The sequence below is a fragment of the Hypanus sabinus genome, chromosome 8 (assembly GCF_030144855.1).
Source record: "Hypanus sabinus isolate sHypSab1 chromosome 8, sHypSab1.hap1, whole genome shotgun sequence".
NCBI classification, from domain to species: domain Eukaryota; kingdom Metazoa; phylum Chordata; class Chondrichthyes; order Myliobatiformes; family Dasyatidae; genus Hypanus; species Hypanus sabinus.
In genome coordinates this window covers 163,444,774-163,466,609 of record NC_082713.1, presented here as the reverse complement: position 1 = coordinate 163,466,609, position 21,836 = coordinate 163,444,774, and the positions used below count along the sequence as shown (strand labels likewise).

At 38.0% G+C, this 21,836-nt stretch overlaps 1 protein-coding gene across 1 annotated transcript; it reads left to right on the top strand.

Moving 5' to 3' along the window:
- Window positions 1-258: 258 nt before the first annotated feature.
- Window positions 259-13,987, top strand: mgat4c (mgat4 family member C). Its single transcript, XM_059976592.1, has 3 exons — window positions 259-390; window positions 10,743-10,890; window positions 12,834-13,987. The coding sequence occupies exons 1-3, from the start codon at window positions 259-261 to the stop codon at window positions 13,985-13,987; spliced, it is 1,434 nt and encodes a 477-aa protein (XP_059832575.1).
- Window positions 13,988-21,836: the final 7,849 nt, after the last annotated feature.

Here is a 21,836-nt window from a genome sequence, read left to right as displayed (position 1 = left end):
TAAAGAAATAATGCAATATACTTGTTAATAAAGGGGACAAGTGTGTGCATTGGTGTATATGTGTATGTGTCTATGTCTGCCTGTGTTTATTTATACATTCATATGATTCTGTGTGAGTGTGTATGCGCATAAGCATGTTGTGTGTATTTGTACAATGTGTATATCCAAGCCTATGTCGTTCACTTTTTTTGTCTACTTTTGTTGTTGATGAACATTTTTTCTTCCAACTTTCCAGGGAAACTTGAAGTCAGATTTATCATGAGACTCTATTGGAAATGTGCAGAGAAAATGAGATGTTTCCGGAAGCGTTCAACTGTTCCACTGTTAGCTTTCCTTGCGATTTGTCTCCTTTGTCTCAATCTGTTTCTGGAAGAGGACCGATATGTCATGGTAAGAAATGTGAATGACAATAATGTTGAAATCCAATCATGGTTATTTTTGGTGATATATTTTGAAGTAAGTGAGCTGTTTAATCGCATAAAGAGAGTAACCATAATGTCAATGCTTCTGCTGTTGTTTGTGCATGGAAGGGGGAGTGCTTTGGAGTTCTGATATTACTATCATTCATTCTTTGGAGTTTCTTGATGTCTGTGAAGAATAAGGGCTTCAGGTTGTATACTATATACATTCTCTCATATTAAATTGAACCATTTTGAACCACTAAAGTAGTTCTAAAGCATAAATATTTATCTTTAAATATATGTCTGACTTAGATAATAAATTGTCACTGGATTTGGATATGGTCCAAGTACAGAGCAAGAGACAATGAAGCCGGTTGATAGTTCACAGACTTTAACGCAAACAGAGTTAGGGGGAAAAGAAAACAATAAATGCTAGGCCAAACAGGGCCATTAAACAAAATTCTCAAATGGAAAACGAAGCCTACACTGCGGCTGAAAGGAATAACTAAATATAAGACAAACACTACTGGCCTTCAGAGTCATTTAGCTCGACAGTCCAACTGTGAGCAGTTTTGGTCACCTAATTACAGGAAGGATATTAATAAGGCTGAAAGAGTGCAGAGAAGGTTTACAAGGATGTTGCCGGGACTTGAGAAACTGAGTTACAGAGAAAGGTTGAATAGGTTAGGACTTTATTCCCTGGAGTGTAGAAGAATGAGAGGAGACTTGACAGAGGTGTATAAAATTATGATGGGTATAGATAGAGTGAATGCAATCAGGCTTTTTCCACTGAGGCTGGGGGAGAGAAATACCAGAAGTCATGGGTTAAGGGTAAAGGGGGAAAAGTTTAAAGGGAACATTAGGGGGGAGGCTTCTTCACACAGTGAGTGGTGGGAGTGTAGAATGAGCTGCCAGATTAAGTGGTAAATGCGGGTTCACTTTTAACATTTAAGAAAAACTTAGACAGGTACATGGATGAGAGGTGTATGGAGGGATATGGGCCAGGTGCAGGTCAGTTGGACCAGGCAGAAAAATGATTCAGCACAGCCAAGAAGGGCCAAAAGGCTGGAGTTCTATGGTCCTATGGTTCCCAGACAGGGCCAAATGGAAGCAAGCAGCAAAGAGTTGCTGCACTCGGTTCAAGTCTTGACAAGCACTACAATGGAAAGAATGGAGTTAAATACTATCACATTGAAATAATAATTAGCTGACACATACGTATCCATGAGCGCAATTGCCGTATCTGCTGTGCTGCTGAATCCATGGTTGTGACATAAATATAAAGACATCTGTCAAATTTTTAGAAAACAAAATGAATCCATGTTCTCATATCTTCATTTTAATTAAACTATTGCAGGTAGATTGCTTACCCAGGTGAGCTATTTCACCAGGGAATACAACATTTCCATTTAATTGGTTAGACTATATGCATATTCCAACCCCTCTATCCACTGTGCTCATTATATCCTCAAAGATCTCTAATAAGTTTGTCAAACAGGACCCACCTTTTGACACATGCTGCATCTGCCTGATGGATCCATTTCATTCCAGATGCCTTGTTATTTCTCCTTTAATGATAGCTTCAAGCATTTTCCCAACACAGATGTTAAGCTGATTGGCCTATAGTTACCTGCCTTTTGCCTACATCCTTTTTTGAACAGTGGTATCACATTCACTTTCTTCCAATCTGCCAGGATCTGCTCAGGGTCTAGAGAATTTTGGTATATTATCACCAAAGCCTCTACTATAATTTCTGCCATTCCTTTCTGTACCCTGGGAAGCATTCCATCAGTACCAGGGGAATTGTCTGTCATTAGGACCCACAAGTTTGCTCAGCTCTACCTCTTAAGTGATAGCTATTGTATTGAGGTCCTCACCTCTCACTACATCCATATAATCTCTCTTTGGTGTGTTGGATGTGTCCTTCTCTGTGAAGACTGACAGTAAACAGTCATTCAAAGCCTCGGCCATTTCCTCATTAACCAATATCAATTCTCCCTTCTCGTCTTCTAAGGGACCTATGTTTATCTCAGCCACCCTTTTCCACTTTAGAACTTCTACCATCCATTTTTATATTTTGTGCTGGTTTATTTTCATAATCTATCTTCCTTTCTTTATGCTCTTTATACCTTCCCCATCTTCCAGTTCCCCACCACTCTTGGCGACTTTGTATGTACAAGCTTTTAGTTTGATGCCTTCTTTTTTCAGTTATCCATGACTGGCTGCTCACCATCCCCCCCCCCACCCCCCCCCCAAACCTTACTGGCCTTGCTTTTAACTGGAATATACTTTTGTTCAGCACTGTGCAAAACCTCTTTGAAAGTCTTCAAATGTTCTTCAACTGGTCCACCATATAGCCTGTGCTCCCAGTGTACCCTATCTAACTCCTTGCTCATCTTGTTGTAGACTCCTTTCTTTAGGCATAATACATTGGTTTTAGATTAAACTATTGCATCTTCCACTTGTATGAGAAACTTAACCATACTGTGATCACTTTCCAAGAGGATCCCTACCTACAAGATGGCTAATTTTACTTGCCTGATTGCACAAGACTAGATCCAAAACATCATGCTGTCTTCTAGGTTCAGTAACATGTTGTTCAAGAAAGCTATCAGGTATGCATTCTGTGGTCCTCTTCAAGAATGCCTCAACCAACTTGCTTTACCAAGTTAAGGTCCCCCACAATAACTGCTGTTCCATTCTTACATCCCTCAGATATTTCTCGGGTTTTTTTTGCCTGTGCCACTGTAACGTTATTATTTGGTTTCCGATAGACAACTCCCACCAGTGATTTTTTCCCCTTATTATTCCTCATCTCTACCTGGATGGATTCAACATTCTGCTCCTTAGATCTTATATCATCTCTCACTAGTGCCCTGATCTCATTCTTAATTAAGAATGCTACTCCACCTCCCTTCCCTTCCAGCCTATCCTTCCATATTTCCTGATATCTTATTTAATTCCCAATCCTCTCCACTCTGCAACCAAATTTCTGTATTGACCACTAAATCATATCCCTTTGTACTGATTTCTACAATAAGTTCACTAACCTTTTTTCAAATACTACAAGTATTCAGATGAAGTGGCCTTTCGCTCATTGTGCATTTAAAATCTAGTAATCTTTGTCTCTTTTGTACTTGACTTTTCTGCACTCCACTCTTACTTTACTCTTTTTCAACTTTTGATTTTACTTTATCTTTATCCACAGTATTCTCTTTTACTTTATCCATACTTCTCCAGTCTGTTGAACTAACCCCCGGCTATGTAGTTTAAAGCCTTATCCGCAGCCCTAGCATTATGATTCACCAGGATGCAGGCCCCATCATGGTTCAGGTGGAGCCCATCCCAATGGAACAGCTCCCTCCTTCCCCAGTATTGATGCCAGTTTCCCATGAATTCAAACCCACTTCTCCCACACCAATCCTTGAGCCACACATTTACTCTCTAATCTTCTTGACCCTGTACCTATTTGCACATGGCACACGTAGTAATCCACATCAGTGTGGTAAGATTAAGATTAAAACTGCTGTTCAGAGTTCCTTTGATTTGTCTCACCATTCTACCACTTAATTATTTGCCTATTTTCTGCTTACAATGCAAGAAGAAAATAATACTTGAGCATATCCTTGTTATTCTCACAGAGCTTTAGATTCCACGTGATCAGGATATTGTGAAGTTGAGAGGCTGAAGGACTTATACAATAAAGCTTTCTATGGCAACCATTCTGCCCATCCAGCCTGTGCTAACTCTTCCCAGGATGAATCTAATACAACTGCTGGCTTCTTCCACATATCTTGGCAATTCCTTATCCTTCAACCAGTCATCAATTCCCTTCTGAAGGCTTTCAATATATCCAAAAATCCAGCACAAATTGAAAATATTTGCATAAAGCATTTTCTCTCATGTTTCTCTCAGTTTGTTTGCCAAGCACACAAATCCTGTGCCTTCTCATTATTGACCTCTGACCTAGTCTATCCAAGCCTTTGGTGATTTTAAACAATGCAATCAAATTTCCCCAATCTACTGTTGTCTAAAGCAAGCTTCATCTTCTCATACTGTGTCTCCTCAACTGCAATTATTCATTTATAACATCATTTTAATAAATCTCTTTACACTCCTCCAAAACGTTCACATTTTCCTGAAAGTGTGGTATTAACTATTGGGTACTGTGACCCAGGTGTTTTATATAGGTTTAGCAGAACTCCCTGTATTCTCTGTCACTTTTCATACAGCACAGGGCTTCTTGTTTTTTGATAGCCTTAGTGTATCTCAACAGTTTCAAAGATCTGTCTCAAGGTAGAGGTCATAATTATGAAAAAGGATAATGACTGAGTATGTGAAGAGTCTCAGAATAGTCTGTTAGCTAGGTTCTAAGAGAGAAATACAGCGATGTTACACTAAACAGATGTGATATTGCTGAACCTCTCTCTGGTGTGTAGCAAATGTTAGAATCGTGGATCTTCCATATGGTCACTGTTGTATCTGTACAAATATGTATCAAATAAATAAAGGCACACATGGAGGAAAAGTAAGCGTGTGTATTCATTTTGCAGAGAAAGCAACAAATCAATGCTCAAGGGTAAGTAATCAATCAATAGTTAGTGCTAAAGGGAGTAAATACACTAAACGAAATAGATCTATGCATTACACTTCCACCCCTTTAGACTAATGTAATATAAAACTGTATATGGAACAAAACTTTCAATTTGCCTTTAACGGACCCAAATTCAAATAAACATGCTTTCACAATAACAGAGTTTGAAGTTTTTTCTGATCTGGTGACTGAATGTTCTTTATCCAGAAATATTAATAAGATTGTATTCTGTTTCACTTTTTTAAGATTTCGCTCCTCAAAGTGTTTTGCAAATATTGCATTCCTTTCTCAATGTTTTGACTGGGTCGTATTTTACTTCTTTTTTTCAATTTTGGAGACTTCCCATCAACAGAATGGGAGTAGAGGAGGTACTAGTTAACTTCTGGCTGTCTGTTGGTCAGTTTTCAGGTCTTTGTGGGTGGGAGGTGGGACTATCTTTAGGTTTAGTTTTTTTTTCAACTAGGCTGAACTGAAACTACAAATACATCTGAATTGTTGTAACTTCTGATTCTCCTTTAAAGCTTTTTCCCTCTTCCTGATTCATGAGATTCCTATGCAGGAAGGTTAACCCTTTACATGCCATATGGTTTATTCAACTAAAATGGATAATATTACTAACTTTGTCTCATGGAATATGAATGGTTTGAATCATCCGATTAAATGGAAGAAGATTTTTAAAGTTTTTCATAGATTGAATGCTCAAATTATCTTTGCCTAGAAAACTCATGTGAGGAAGGAGGGTAATCAGTGTTTCTTTTGGTTTTGGAAGAAACAGAAATTTCATTCTAATTCACAGGCTAACGTGAAAGGTGTATCTATTCTTATAGGCTCATCGATTTCATTTGTTCACTATAAAACAATCTCAGACTTGAATGGTAAATTTATATTAATTGCTAGTTTATAACCAAAAAGTTGTTATGGTTAATATCTATGCAACAAATGTCGACTATCCTGAATTCTTTAAACATTTATTTGCATCTCTTCCTAATTTAAATGAATATATGTTGATAATGGTTGTCTGAATCTTTCAATGGACAGGTCTGCATCCAATCAGGTACCTCCAAACAAATCTGCTCTTCTTATTAATTCCTTTTAAATTGACTCCGGAATTTTAGATATTTGGGGGTTTTTACATCCTAATGATAAAGAGTTTTCATTCTTTTCTCATGTATCTCATAATTATTCTAGAATTGACTACTTTTTTATTGACTCTCGATTAGTTCCATCTGTTACTGCCTGTGAGTACAATGCAATTGTCATTTCTGATCATGGGCCCTTGAAACTATCAATCAAATTAATTGATGTAACTTTTAGCACTAGGCAATGGTGGTTCAGTTCTACTATACTTCAGGATTTAAACTTTGTTAACTTGATTAAAGAACAGATTGAATTTTTCTTTTCAACTAGCTTTATGGAAGAAATTTTCAGTGGGATATTATGGGATACTTTTAAAATATACATCCGTGGTCAAATTATATTCTGCTGAATTGAAAAAAATGAATTAATAATGAAATGCGTACATTGGTTGATAAGATTTTAAAAATTGATAAAAAATATTCTGTTGCTCCTAATATGGTGCTTTATAGAAAGAGAGTTGAACTTCAGATGCAAAACAGTTTGTTATTAGCATCCCCGAATGAAAATCAATTACTTAAAATGAAGTGTCATTTTTATATACATAGTGATAAATCGGGTAAATTATTGACCAACCAATTGAAAATTGCTTCAGCTAAACGTCAGATTATTGAATTTCATAAACAGGATGGAAGTTTGACGGTTGACTATGACGAAATTAATAAATCTTTTCAGGAATTCTATATCTCTTTATACCAATCAGAATTTCCTGATGATTCTACCATAATGCATGAATTTTTAAGGAAATTGAATATTCCAAAATTACCACTTAATGAACGTTTAGCATTAGATGCACCCATCACAGAAGAAGAAATAAAGGGAGCAATGTCTTAGATGAATTCTGCAAAGCACCTGGTTTGGATGGGTATACAGTAGAATTTTTCAAATCTTTTTCAAATCTACTTTCTCTTTGGTTATGTAGAATCTTTAAGGATGCTTTACCTATAGGTAAATTACCACATTCCTTTTATGAAGCCATCTATTTCTTTAATTCCTAAAAAAGATAAAGACCCCACTGAATGTGCATCATATAGACCTATATCCTTGTTGAATGTGGACTCCAAAATCTTTTCCAAAATATTGGCAATTAGATTGGAAACCATATTGCCACAAATTGTCTCTGATGAACAGACAGGATTTATTAAAAATCGTTACTTGTACTTTAATGTTAGGAGGTTGATGAATATTGTTTATACTCCTTCATCTAAAACTCCAGAATGTTATTTCACTTGACGCCGAGAAGGCATTTAATGGAGTTGAATGGAAATATTTATTTTATATGCTCAATTTTAGCCCAAAGTTTATATCTTGGATTAAATTGATATATCATACACCTTTGGCTTCTGTACTTAATAATAATCAGAGATCCCCCTTTCCCAGGCTTTTTTGAGGTACTAGACAGTGCTGTCCTTTAAGTCCCTTACTATTTAATATTGCCTTGGAGCCCTTTGCAATCACTCTTTGTGATTCACCCAATATATTTGGCATTATTTGTGGGAATGAGATACGTAAGTTATCACTATATGCAGATGACCTGTTATTATCTATCTCTAACCCAGAGAAATACCCCCTTTCAACAATATTACTACTTGCTCAGTTTAGTACTTTTTCTGGCTATAAATTGAATCTTAATAAGAGTGAACTTTTCCCATTAAATATACAAGCTCCAATCTATAGACAATCACCATTCAGACTGGTTACTGATTACTTTACTTATTTGGGTGTCAAAATTACTAAGAAGCATAGATGTCTATTTAAAGTTAATTTTATGCCCTTAATTGATCATGCTAAACAACTGCTTACTAAATGGTCCCCATTGTCCTTATTGTTGATTGGTAGAAATAGATTAAGAAATCTATCTAGAAATAGAAATAATACTATTAAGATGATTATTCTACCTAAATTTCTGTATCTATTTCAGGTGGTGCCAATTTTCATTTCTAAATATTTAACATTTTAGACACAAAATCTAGATGAAATTCATTGTCCATGATGGGTGAACCTCAAGCGCGAGTCTGTACAGGGGTTTTCATTGGCATCTATCTTAGAGGCCTTGCTTCCCTTTGTACTTAATAAACTGAATAAGCAAATGACTAATCCAATAACTAAACATACAATGTGAATATGGTTTCAATTTCATAAATTTTTTGGATTGAATAAATTTATCCTATCATGTCTGATTATATCTAACTTTTTCTTCCCACCTTCCAGAATTGATCAAGCTTTTCTTTTATGGAGAACGAAGGGAATAACCTGTTTTCATGACTTATTCTTGGATAGCTGTCTCATATCTTTTGAACAGTTGTCTAATAAATATAATTGGCCTAGATCACTTTTCTTCAGATATTTACAGATTAGAAACTTTTTGAATATTATGTTACCTACTTTTCTTGTATCACATCAAACTGAAATTACAAAAATTTTTTTTTTAGGTTTAAACCCCTATCAGAAGAGTTTAATAGCAATTACTTATAATCTGATTATGAAAATACATTTAGGTACATCTGATAAAATTAAGAATGAATGGGAAAGAGAACTTCAGGTACATTTACCTATAGAGAAATGGGAGAAAATTCTCCAACTAGAGCTTGAAGGCATCTGGAATCCTTCCCAAGGTTGAGTGGAGCGAATGTTTATCTATTTATAGATAATCTCACAGCTATTACTAGTAGTTTTGGACTGAAGTGATTTTACAAAATTGCAGCAACTTTGTTGAATGTCTTGCTTGCTGGCTTTTCAGGAGTTATTAAGTTGTAAGAGAGACTGTAGATTCTAAAACCCATTAAGCTAAAAAGTGTGGAGACTTTCTGTACTTCACCTACATCATTGACATTACCATACAGTTCAACCCTCTTGATATACGATTCCCAGTCCTCGATAGCACTATCAAATTTATCAGCTTTCCCAATTAAGGCCATTGTCACGTTATTTTTATTTCAGCTTTGCTAGTTGTGTGTCTCTCACTGTGTACTTTGCACTGTTATTTATGCACCCTTTTCTAGCAAACATGACCACCTTCTTTGTACTGGTTCACACTTTCCTCTTGCTGTCCCTCTTCTGTCCTCCGAATTCTGGTGATATTCACTGACATTCAAGTTTGACATCATTGCCAACTTGTTGTGTCTGTACAACTACATTCCAAATAAGTAAAGGCACATATTCAGAGGAGAAGTAAACATGTATATCTGCTTTGCAGAGAAAGCAAGAAATCAATGTGCATGCATAAGTTGTCAGTCAATAATTAGAGCTAAGGAGAGTCATTGTGCTTAAAGAAATAGATCCATAAATTACAGTCACATAGCATGTAAATATCACTGATGAAATCAGTATTTATTATCAATTCTTTGGTGCTCTTGAAGCAAGTGGCTTGCCAAGCCATTTCTGAGGTAGTAAATTAATGTGCTTGTATCTGGTTTCACATTTAAGCCAGGAGCTATTAAGGATAACATATTGAGAAGTTTAGATAGAGTGAATGTGTACAGAGTGCTTCCAATAGTGGGAGAGTTAGGATTGGAGAGCACAGCCTCAATAGCAGGACATTCCTTTAGAACAGGAATGAGGAGGAATTTCTTCAGCCAGAGAGTGGTGAGTTTGTGGAATTCATTTCCAGAGACAGCTGTGGCAGCCAAGTCACTGGGCATATTCAATGCAGAAGTTGATAGATTCTTGATTGGTAAGGCCGTCAAAGGTTATAGGGAGAAGACAGGAGAATAGGATTGAAAAGGAAAATACAATAAATCAGCTCTGATTGAATGGCAAAGAAGACTTGTTGGGCTCTTATGTTTTGCGGTATTAATTCCTTCTGTGAAGATATAAATAACCCTGATGTTTATTGATATTTGAATAGTAATGATGATGATGAAATTTAGACTAGCTCTTTAATCCAGATGTATGCAAATAAGTTTAAAGGCTGAATTGACATCTTGGCATTTGAAGACGTGTCCATATCATTAATCCAAGTCTCTGAGTTGTTGGTGTAGTCATGTAAGCATAATGCTAGCATATCCAAATGAGCAGCTCCACCACCTCCATTTTGACATATTGCAGTTATATCCAACAAGAATATTTGCCTTATTTTCCACCAAATGCTCCCCCACCTCCAGGTCTCATTGACATTATCAGAGACTGCACTTTTTAACTGAAAATCCTGGAAGGTTCCTGTTATTATAGGCAATGTCTCTCATCCTTACACTTTTCTCCTATTTGCTGCTTCTCCTGCCATTCTGTGGGGTACTAATTCTGTTCATTTAACACCGTATCAGAGTGGCATTCTTCTTACTTCCCGAATTAGTATCCCACTGAAGCATGGTCACCTGGCCTCTGTTCTGAAAGGCTCATCAAACTCTGTAAGAGAACTGTGGTGAGTTAATGTTGGATTTGCATTAGGTAGCTGCTGTCCAACCACGAACATGCCAACCAGAAGCTTTGGACAATCTTATCATTTATGTTGCCTGACCTGCTGTGTTTGACTAGAATTTTCTATTTTACTTAAACTTTAAAACTTCATATCTATAATTAGAGCAGAGAACCGAATTTGTAGGATTTGTAAAATTTCAGCTTCTTTGCTTCATTATTTAATGCATAAATATGACTCATTTTCCCTTATTTTTCAGGAAGGAGAACGGAGACTTTCTAGAGAATTGACTTCTCATCAACTTAACTCTGAAAAATATGTCCATACTTTCAAAGATTTAACTAACTTTTCAGGAGCAATAAATGTCACCTATCGTTACCTTGCAGGATTTCCTATAGCTAGAAAAAGTGAGTTGATTTCTATTATAGACAATGGACAATAGGTGCAGAAGTAGACCATTCGGCCCTTCGATCCTGCACTGCCATTTTGAGATCATGGCTGATCATTTACTATCAATACCCGGTTCCTGCCTTGTCCCCATATCCCTTCATTCCCCTATCCATAAGATACCTACCTAGCTCCTTCTTGAAAGCATCCAGAGAATTGGCCTCCACTGCCTTCTGAGGCAGTGCATTCCAGACCCCCACAACTCTCTGGGAGAAGAAGTTTTTCCTTAACTCTGTCCTAAATGACCTACCCCTTATTCTCAAACCATGCCCTCTGGTACTGGACTCTCCCAGCATCTGGAACATATTTCCTGCCTCTATCTTGTCCAATCCCTTAATAATCTTATATGTTGCAATCAGATTACCTCTCAATCTCCTTAATTCCAGCGTGTACAAGCCCAGTCTCTCTAACCTCTATGCGTAAGACAGTCCTGACATCCCAGGAATTAACCTTGTGAATCTACACTGCACTTCCTCTACACCCTGGAGACCAAAACTGTACACAATACTCCAGATCTGGTTTCACCAGGGCTCTGTACAAATGCAAGAGGATTTCCTTGCTCTTGTACTGAATTCCCTTTGTAATAATGGCCAACATTCCATTAGCCTTCTTCACTGCCTGCTGCACTTGCTCATTCACCTTCAGTGACTGATGAACAAGGACTCCTAGATCTCTTTGTATTTCTCCTTTACCTAACTTATATATATATAAGATAGATAGATAGATAGATAGATAGATACTTTATTCATCCCCAAGGGGAAATACAACATTTTTCCAGTGTCCCATACACTTATTGTAGCAAAACTAATTACATACAGTATTTAACTCAGTATAAATATGATATGCATCTAAAATCACCCTCCCAAAAGCATTAATAAATAGATTTTAAAAAGTTCTTAAATAGTTTACTAAAGTGCATTGAGTGGTAACTTAAGCTCAGTCCTAACCCCGGCACTTAACACGTCTTGCCCCTGGTGGTTGAATTGTAGAGCGGAATGGCGTTGGGGAGTAATGATCTCTTCATCCTGTCTGAGAGCATTGCATTGACAGCAACCTGCCGCTGAAGCTGCTTCTCTGTCTCTGGATGGTGCTGTGCAGAGGATGTTCAGGGTTTTCCATGATCGACCGTAGCCTACTCAGCGCCCTCTGCTCTGCCACCGATGTCATACTCTCCCGTTCTGTACCCACGACAGAGCCCACCTTCCTTACCAGCTTATTAAGATGTGAGGCGTCCCTCTTATTAACGCTGCCTCCCCAGCACACCACCACAAAGAAGTTATTATATATGCAGCGATTTTACTTTGATTGAATCCAACAAAACATATCCCAGTTGATGGGGTGGCACAGTAACACAGTGGTTAGCACTATGCTTTACAGTAGGAGCCACCCCTGGGTTCAATCCCCATTGCTGTCTGTAAGGAGGTTGGATGTTCTCCTTGTTACCTTGTGGGTTAACTCCGGGTGCACTGGTTTCCACCTACAGTCCAAAGACCTACCAACCGGTAGGTTAATTCTTTTTCTTCAGCCCTTAGCTCCTAGTACAGCATAGGCCATTGATGTTCTCCCGTCTCTATTGTCCAAAGCCAGTGGTATGGTTGAAGTTCATCAATGTTTTGATAATCCATTGTACCCACTGTGCAGGGATTGGCTTATACAGCTTCACTAGAGCCCTGTTGGCCAGCCTTACCCATCTCCACCTCTCACAATGGGGATGTAGAGTTGGACTTTGAGAGGCAGTAGGTTAATTGGTCATTGTAAACCATCCTGTGACTAGGCTAGTGTTAAATTGCGGGTTTCTGGGTGGTACTCTGCACCATACCCCAATAAATAAATAAATACAATTTTTAAAAGTTGAAATAGCCTGTGATTTAGCAGTAACTTTTTTTCCTAATCTCTTGTGCAGAATATTTAACAGTAGGACTATCATCTGTGAAAAGGAAACGAGGTAACTACCTACTAGAAACAATTAAATCCATTTTTGATCAGTCCAGCTATGAAGAGCTGAATGAAATTATAGTTATTGTGCACTTAGCAGACTTTGATCTGTCGTGGTGTGAAAATGTTGTCCAAGACGTCTCCAGAAAATTTGCTCATCACATTATATCTGGCCGATTGATGGTTATTCATACTCCTGAGGAGTATTACCCCAGTTTAGATGGCCTCAAAAGGAACTATAATGATCCAGAAGATCGTGTAAGATTTAGATCTAAACAGAATGTAGATTATGCTTTTCTACTTAACTTTTGTGCTAATTTGTCAGACTACTATGTCATGTTGGAAGATGACGTACACTGCTCTAAAAACTTCCTATCAGCCATTAAAAAAGTAATTACCTCAAGAGAAGGCTCCTACTGGGTGACACTAGAGTTTTCTAAATTAGGTTATATTGGAAAACTCTACCATTCCTGTGACCTGCCACGACTGGCACAATTTTTACTAATGTTTTATCAGGAAATGCCATGTGATTGGCTACTCATCCATTTCCAAGGATTGCTTGCCCAGAAAGATATCATACGGTTCAAGCCTTCATTGTTTCAGCACATGGGATATTATTCCTCCTTCAGAGGGACTGAAAACAAACTTAAAGATGATGACTTTGAAGAGGATTCCTTTGATATTCCTGACAATCCACCTGCAACTCTTTGTACAAATATGAATGTGTTTGAACACTACAATCCCAGTAAAGCATACAGCAGTGTTGATGAATACTTCTGGGGAAAATCAGCTTCAGCTGGAGATTATTTCATTATTGTGCTCGACAAACCTGCTAAAATTGATAAACTGAAAATCCAAACAGGCACAGACGACAGACAAAATGACATCTTGCATCATGGAAGACTGGAGGTTGGCCAAAATTTGCTGATGGTGAAGAAGGAAAAGCAATGTTCTAGCTACACCATGCTAGGGGAATTTAAACATGGAAATATTGAGATAAAGGATATTGGCCACAAGGTTAACTTTGACATTCACTGTATTCGAATACTGGTAACAGAAAGCCAGAAAGAATGGCTGATTATTAGGAGTATCAGCATTTGGACCAGTCAGACATCCATTTAGAAGATATCTCATGGAAAGAAATGAAAAGGCTTTTGCAAATCAGAGTACAAAATCAAGGCAGCTGCTCAAATGTTATCATTTTGTGTATTCCAGAGTACAAGTGGTTTGCATTTGAAATATGTTATTTCCTCCCCCACAAAAAAAATCCTAGAAAGTTTAGTAATAAGGGAACCAGCAGAATTCTTTGACAACCCAGGTTTGCATTTTACCTGGCATAATCATGAAACTAAACTGTGTGATGATAATCTCATTGTTTAAGCAGCTGATCTAGAGTTTCTAACTCTGCTTTTAATAGCTGGCATAAGACACTAATTAGCCAATGCCCAAGCAGCAGAGAGAGGAATTCTGGCCAAATTATTAAACATTCGGATATCAGTATTCCACACAGTAAACTCATAAATTTACATATTTCGTCTGCCATTTCTCCTGCTATTTTAATTTTTCCAAAAGTGAGAATAACACCAGTTCAAATGCGAGGAACAGTCCAGTTTCTACAACATTATATTTGCTTGTCTTCAGATTTGATCGTGCTTTAACTCTATGTCAATCATGTGCAGATGAAGTACCAGACCTCTACATTCTTCTCTGTCACTGCCCTTGAACTAGAATGATTTTGGCAAAATATTAATTCTGTGCGTCAATTTCTTAAGAAACTTCAAAGTTCAAAGTTCAACTATACCCATCGCTGTAGAAAGTTTTAGAAGTTTTCCTTATGACAGAAATATTAATTTTGTTAGAAATGTCACCATTTAATAAATACTGTAATTTATTCCAAAACACAAAATTAATCTGACTTCCTGTTCAATGAAATAGAACTAAAATTCAGTGGTTACATTCAAAACCAGTGCAATTCTAAATCACAGTACAAAAGACTTTCTTCTTTTATAGGGAATACGATTGCAAAAAATTTACAAAAGCGATTTTTACTTTTGTAAACCATTAGTGTACTATAAGTCAATTGTGTTATTTCAATTTCTTGCTTTTTTAATTGAAGATCCGTCAGATTATTCACTGATTGCAGCTATAAGGACTTAACAAAAAAATTCTTTCTGTTTGCAACCTTTCAATAGGGGTTCCTCATAATGGATTCAACCAGTTTTACAGCATGACATATTTAAATGGGACCCATTTGGAAGTATATTAATGTCCTGACTCTGATGATCCATATCTGACACTCAGATGACGCTCTGTCGTTGCAATTAGGATTTGGGGAAGCACAATACATACTTTACATATCTTTAAATCTGGGTTATTTTCTCTCTGAAGGTATTGGTGTTACAGTGAAAGTTATTACAAATCAATTCAGTAATAATCTGCACGTGAAAAGAGGAAAATATTGTTTCAGTGTAATAGGAATTAGGTGAAGGTTTGTGAATGCCTTTCTGAAGATAGGCTGAGTGCTTTAAACATTAATTAATGGAACATGCTGTTAAGCTTAGTAAATGACAAAAAATAAAAATTCCTCAGTATTGTTGAACATGTAGGGAAGCTAACTCCAACACAAATTAACTTATGCCCAAAGGCCACTTTATTAGGTACATTTTTCACTTGCTCATTATTGCAAATATCTAATCAACCAATCGTGCGTCAGCAACTCTGTGCATAAAAACATGGCAAAATGGTCAAGAGGTTTAGTTGTTCTTCTGATCAAACATCAGAATGGGGAAGGAATGTGATCTAAGTGACTTTGACCATGAAATGATTGTTGGTGCCAGACGGCATGGATTGAGTGTCTCAGAAACTGCAGATATCCTGGGATTTTCACACACAACAATCTCTAGAGCTTACAGAGAATGGTGCAAGAAATAAAAAAAAAATCAGTGAGCTGCAGTTCTGTGGGTGGGAACTCTCTGCGAAAGAGAGAGGCCAGAGGAGAATGGCCAGACCGGTTCAAGCTAACAGGAAGGCAATGGTAACTCAAACAACCACATGTTAGAACAGTGGTGTGCGGAAGAGTATCTCTGAATGCATAACATGTTGAACCTTAAAGTGGAAGTGCTACAGCAGCAGAAAACCACAGTGGGTTCCACTCTTGTACCCAACAAAGAGGTCATTAAGTGTAGATAATATTTGTTAACACTGAGGCAAATGTCAGAAATTCTATACCACCAAACACGTAGGATTAACTCCTAAATTTACAATAGTGTAAACCTATAAGTAAAGAGCATTCACACCAGCTGATACCACAAAGGCAGTATTAATTTGTTTTCTCGATTTCCTCCCCCTCCCCACCTTTGCACTGTCATTTGACAGATTAAACTTGTGTATCACCAATCAATATTGTCACTGGATGACACTGAAGCCCAAGGCTGTCAGACATTTTCCTTCCTGAAAGAGAAGATTCAGAGAGAGAGAAGGAAGAGAGACCTTCCATTACTCAATCAGTTTTCTCCAGTTATAGTTTTGATTCCTGATAACAAGAACTTCTCCTCCTGAGACAGTAGTTCGGAAGTCCGCTGAGATGCACTGGTGCAATTTCCATCTTTCAATGATCTCTTCATTCAGGAAAAATCACCTGTCTGCATTATAGTGCATCTCTCACTTAAGTACACCACACGAACAGTGTCAATGTCAATAAAAAGTTGGGGTGTGCAGTGGAAATCATGCCCTTAGAGCTGAGGTTCCCGACCAGTATCATTAAGCAAGGGGTCCATGGACTCCAGTTTGGGAACATCTGCTTCAGAGGTTTACTTAATTGAATTTTCTAACAATATGTTACTTGTCTGTCCAGAATTTGTAGTTTGATTTGTATTGTCTGGTACAATAATTTATTGTACATCCATGAACATATTTAACTTCGTAGGCAATATGCCAACTGTTTTGCACTTTGTTCGGTGATCAGTTTGTGAAGTGTTTTGATCTTAAAAATGTTTTACTGTACACTTTTTTTTCAGATCTGTTTTAAAGTGGTCTGTAACATCAAAAATATAGCCACGTGTTGTTTCACAATTGATTGGTCACCTAGCTTTTTACTTACCAAGCAAACAAGCAGAAATGAAATAAAAATGAAATGACTGATGCAAACAGTAGGGTGCTTCACACAGCAGGGAGTGTCATAATTTCTCCAGTTACTCACTACACAATATTAACAACAAAATTGTCAGAGTTGCGTTTGTGCACAACCACACATCAATAAAATAAAAGCATGCACGTGGGAGATGATTTTAACTAGTGTATTCACATTGCATTGACAGGAAGAGAGAGAGAGAGAGAGAGAGAGAGAGAGAGAACAATGCATATGCGCAGACAACAGTGCACGCACAAACGACAGATCATACATAGTGATAAGGGGAGGGTCATTGCTCTAAATAAAGACGAGGGGTGATTGATAAGTTTGTGGCCTAAGGTAGAAGGAGTCAATTTTAGAAAACCTAGCACATTTATTTTTCCTACAATTACACACTTAGTTCAGCGGTCATGGAGCATACGGATCCCTTCTTTGCAGAAATCGGCCTCCTGGACCTCCAGAACTGGTCCACAGCAGGGGTGATTGATAAGTTTGTGTTATAAGGTAGAAGGAGATGAGTTACTAACCTCAAACTTCCTGCATAATCACTCAGAGTTGAACTGCACATGCATGTAACCAGAGCTGTATAACTCATCTCTATCCTCCTTAGACCACAAACTTATCAATCACCCCTGCTGTGGACCACCTGGAGATCCAAGACGCTCTTGTTATATGCACATGCAGTTCAACTCTTTGAGTGATAATGCAGAAAGTTTGAACTCATCTCCTTCTACCTTAGGCCACAAACTTATCAATCACCCCTGCTGTGGACCACTTCTACAAAGAAGGCATCCATATGCTCCATAACCGCTGGACTAAATGTGTACATTTAGGAGGAAACCATGTTGAAAAATGAATGTGCTAGATTTTCTGAAATTGACTCCTTCTACCTTAGGCCACAAACTTATCAATCACCCCTTGTAGATCCATACATTACACTTCCTTCTCCTTTATATTAATGCACCATAAAACTGTATAGGTACAAAACATTCAATTCCCTTTTCATAAACCCACATTCTAAATAAACATGCTTTCACAATAACACTCCATAACTAACTTCACAGTTCTGAAGGTTCAGTCTTTTGGGTGGCTCTCTGTTTCTTTCAGGACAGAGCGTCTGGACGTGTGGAGTGGCATCAGGTTTGTTCGTTGTCTTGTCTAAGACAACATTCTTGGTCTTGTTCACATTATGTCACTCTATGTGACATGATTATCACTGAGAGGTAAGTCTTGTGACTGTAATGTGTTCACCTTGTTGGACGTAGGTGACTTAGGTGTGTTCTTCAGTCAAAAATCCAGTATCTGGTCCTCATGATATCTCAGTGTCTGATCTTCAACATCCACTGTGGACATCAGTTGTCCAGTTCTTGTAGCTATCCAACCGGGTGTCCACTGGTCTTCTCGGTAATCACGCTTTAGGACTTCTTGTTCAATCTCCAAGCTCCTTGCTGCTTCACTTGGCAACTGGCTGAAATGATTATTCTGCAATTCCATCTGTAGATCTGGTTTCAGAAAGTCTATGTGAGATCTCTGATTCCTGTTCATGAACAGCATTGCTGGTGTTTGATTTGTCATTGCATGAATAGAGTTCCGATACACAAAAAGGAAATTGTGCACTTTGTGCTGTAGAGAAATATCCTCCCTGGCCATCGCTTTAATTGACTTTTTGAAGGTTTGGATAAACTTTTCAGCTAACTTATTCATTGCTGGGTGGTGAGGAGCTGACTTGAAATGTTTGATGCCATTTTTCATCATGGACAGTCGGGAATTCTTCTGATGTGTTTTGCAGTTGGTTGTCACTCACAATTTGTTCTGGTAAGCCCATTTCTAGTGAAGGTGGTCCTCAAAGCAGAGACAGTCTTTGCTGATGAGGTTGACTTCATTGGTGTAACCTCTGGCCACTTCAAATGAGCATCCACAGCAATGAGAAACATGGAGTCTATGAATGGTCCAGCAAATTCAATATGTACTCTTTGCCATGCTGATGACAGCCACACCCATGGGTGTAACGATGCCAGTGGGAGTGCATTTTGAACTTGTTGGCATCCTTGACAGTTTTTAGCTAAGTATTCAATCTGTTTATCTATTCCCAGTCTCTTGGTGAGTGCTACCATTTGGGCTGCCATTGCCTTCTGACACCACACTGAGAGCTTTGATTGACTGCTAGTCTAGTTGGATTTTTATCAACCATTCACATCCAAAAAGGGCTGGCCCTCTATTTTTAAATGCATGAAGTTCCAACTTCTTGTTTGGCCTACAATCATCACATTCACCATCAGTTTGCCTTTGGGAGGCAGTATTTGCCTATGTAGGTCTTTAGTATCACTGAGGTCTTCTCTGGTGGTATCTTAGAAAACAATCTGTTGTAATCTGCCCCTGGAATTATGAACAAAGCTGACCTTGTCGTGATTCAGATGATTTTGTGATCTGACTTAGTTATACTAAGCAGTTCTAGACATGACAGTTTGCCGTTGTCAAACTCTACGTTGTCTGATTCTGTGTTACATATGGTAACTTTGTACATTTGCTTAATTTTGTCTTTGAGACATCTCACTCGGTTATGCTTTTTGTCTACCTTACACGTTCTCTCTGTGTAACCCTGTCTGTGACATTTTCTGCAATACTTTTTTTTTGAACCAACAGTCATTTGCATCCTGAGATGATTTGCCACATTGATAACATCTTCAGCTTTTTGCACGGACATTTTGTGCATTTCACATTCTATCCTCCTTTTCTGTAGTTCCACTGCATCCTTTGCTGCAGTCTCTAACCATAATGCAATGGTCAAGACCCATTCTAAGGTTAAATCCTTTCTGGATAGTAGCCTCTTTTGAGTATCTTGTCTATGTATGCCACATACGAGCCTGTCCCTTAATGCATCAGAAAGTCCATCTCTACAGTCACAGTAATGGGAAAGTTTGTGCAGTTCCTCAATGAGTTCAAAAATGTTTTCATCTTTTGACTGGTTCCTTTCGTCAAATCTAAATTTCTAAGCTATTGCCAGTGGATTAGGACTCAAGTGATTTGTAAAATTGTAATAATTCTGTCGAATGTCTTGCATGCTGGTTTTGCAGGGGTTACTAAGTTGTGTAAGAGGCAATGCATACTGGGGCCCATTAAGCTAAAGAGCATAAGGCTTTCTTTTGCTCCTCCATGTACCTCACATTACAATACAGTTCCACCCTTTCGATATATGACCAGCCCTCAATAGCACTGTCAAATTCATCAGCTTTCCCAACTGAAGCCATTGCCACCTTATTTTCACATTAAATTCAGCGCATCTTTCACTATTTCTCTCATGTCCTTTCGCTTTCTCGTGCTGTTTAACTCTCGCTGTTTTGTCCCATAACTGTCAATGCAGTTCATGATTGTATCTGACTTTCAGGTTCATACGTTGCCAATTTGTGATGTCTGTACACAGCCACATATCAATTAAATAAAAGCATGCATGTGGGAGATGGACTTAACTTGTTTATTCCCTTTTCAGAGCGAGAGAGGGAGCAATGTGTAAGCACCGGCAACAAATCAATGCGTAGTGCTAACGTGGGGCGTGGGGGGGGGGGGGGGGTGTTGTTACTCTCAAAGAAATAGATCCATAAATTCCAGACATCATTACTAGGACCATTCTGAAAATAAGACAGTGATCCCATTAAGGTCACAGGGTCGTATAATGTAGAAGGAGGCCATGTAGATGAATCTGTCTATCCTACATTTTTGATAGAACTGTTGGTTTAATTTCCTTGCACTTCTATAATATTAAAGGGCAAGATCCTTTTTCAAAGTTCCAAGTAAATTTATTATCAAAGTATATGTCAATATATATAATGTCACCCTGAAATTCAGGTAGATAAAAGAAATGCAACAGAATCAATTAAGGTTCAAGGTGCAAGGTTTAAGGTACATTTATTATCAAAGTATGTATGCTGTCTACAACTCTGAGATTTGTCTTCTCCAGGCAGCCACAAAGTAGAGAAGACCGTGGAAGTAGTTCAAAGAAAAGCATCTACACCTCTGCCCCACACAAAAATCCAAATCATAAAAAATGGCAACAAGAACATCAGTTAAAACCTGCACACAAAGATGGATAAACAAAAGAAGACAAATTGCATAAATACAAAAAACAGTAATAATCAATGAATAAGTAACAAATAATATCGAGAACATGAGCTATCAAGTCCTAGAAAGAGAGTGTGGAATCAGTTTGGTGTTGAATTAATGAAGTTATCCATACTGGTTCAGGAGCCTGATGGTTGAAGGGTGGTAGCTCTTCCTGAATGCAATGGAGTTGAATCTAAGGCTCTTAGACCTCCTTCCTGATTCCATCAGTGAGAAGAGAGCATGGCCTGGATGCTAGATGACCTTGATGATGGATCCTCTGTCCCACCCATCATTCCTGAATAGATGAGTTCTCCAGTCTGTCCTGACTGAGCACTGTCATGATATTTTCCCTGACTAGTAACGTCACCCCTCCTCATTTGTTCCCTCTCACTCTGTCGCATCTAATGTAACTGAACCACAGAATATTGAGCTGCCAATCCTGCAGTTCAAATCATACAAATGGCAACAAGAACATCAGTTAAAACCTGCACACAAAGACGGATAAACAAAAGAAGACAAACTGCATAAATACAAAAAAAGATAGCTGGTCAGCTATCTACATATTCGCCAGAGCAGTACAATACGGAGAACAAACTGTTGCCCATGGAACAGGCTCCCCTCATCACACATCTGCTGAACCCAAAGGAACAGCAAAGATTGATACAGTTTGGCACAAGCAGCATCACAGGAGTTTCCATTTTGAGCTCAATGTCGGACTGCCTTAGGGACTCCAGCTCTGGATTT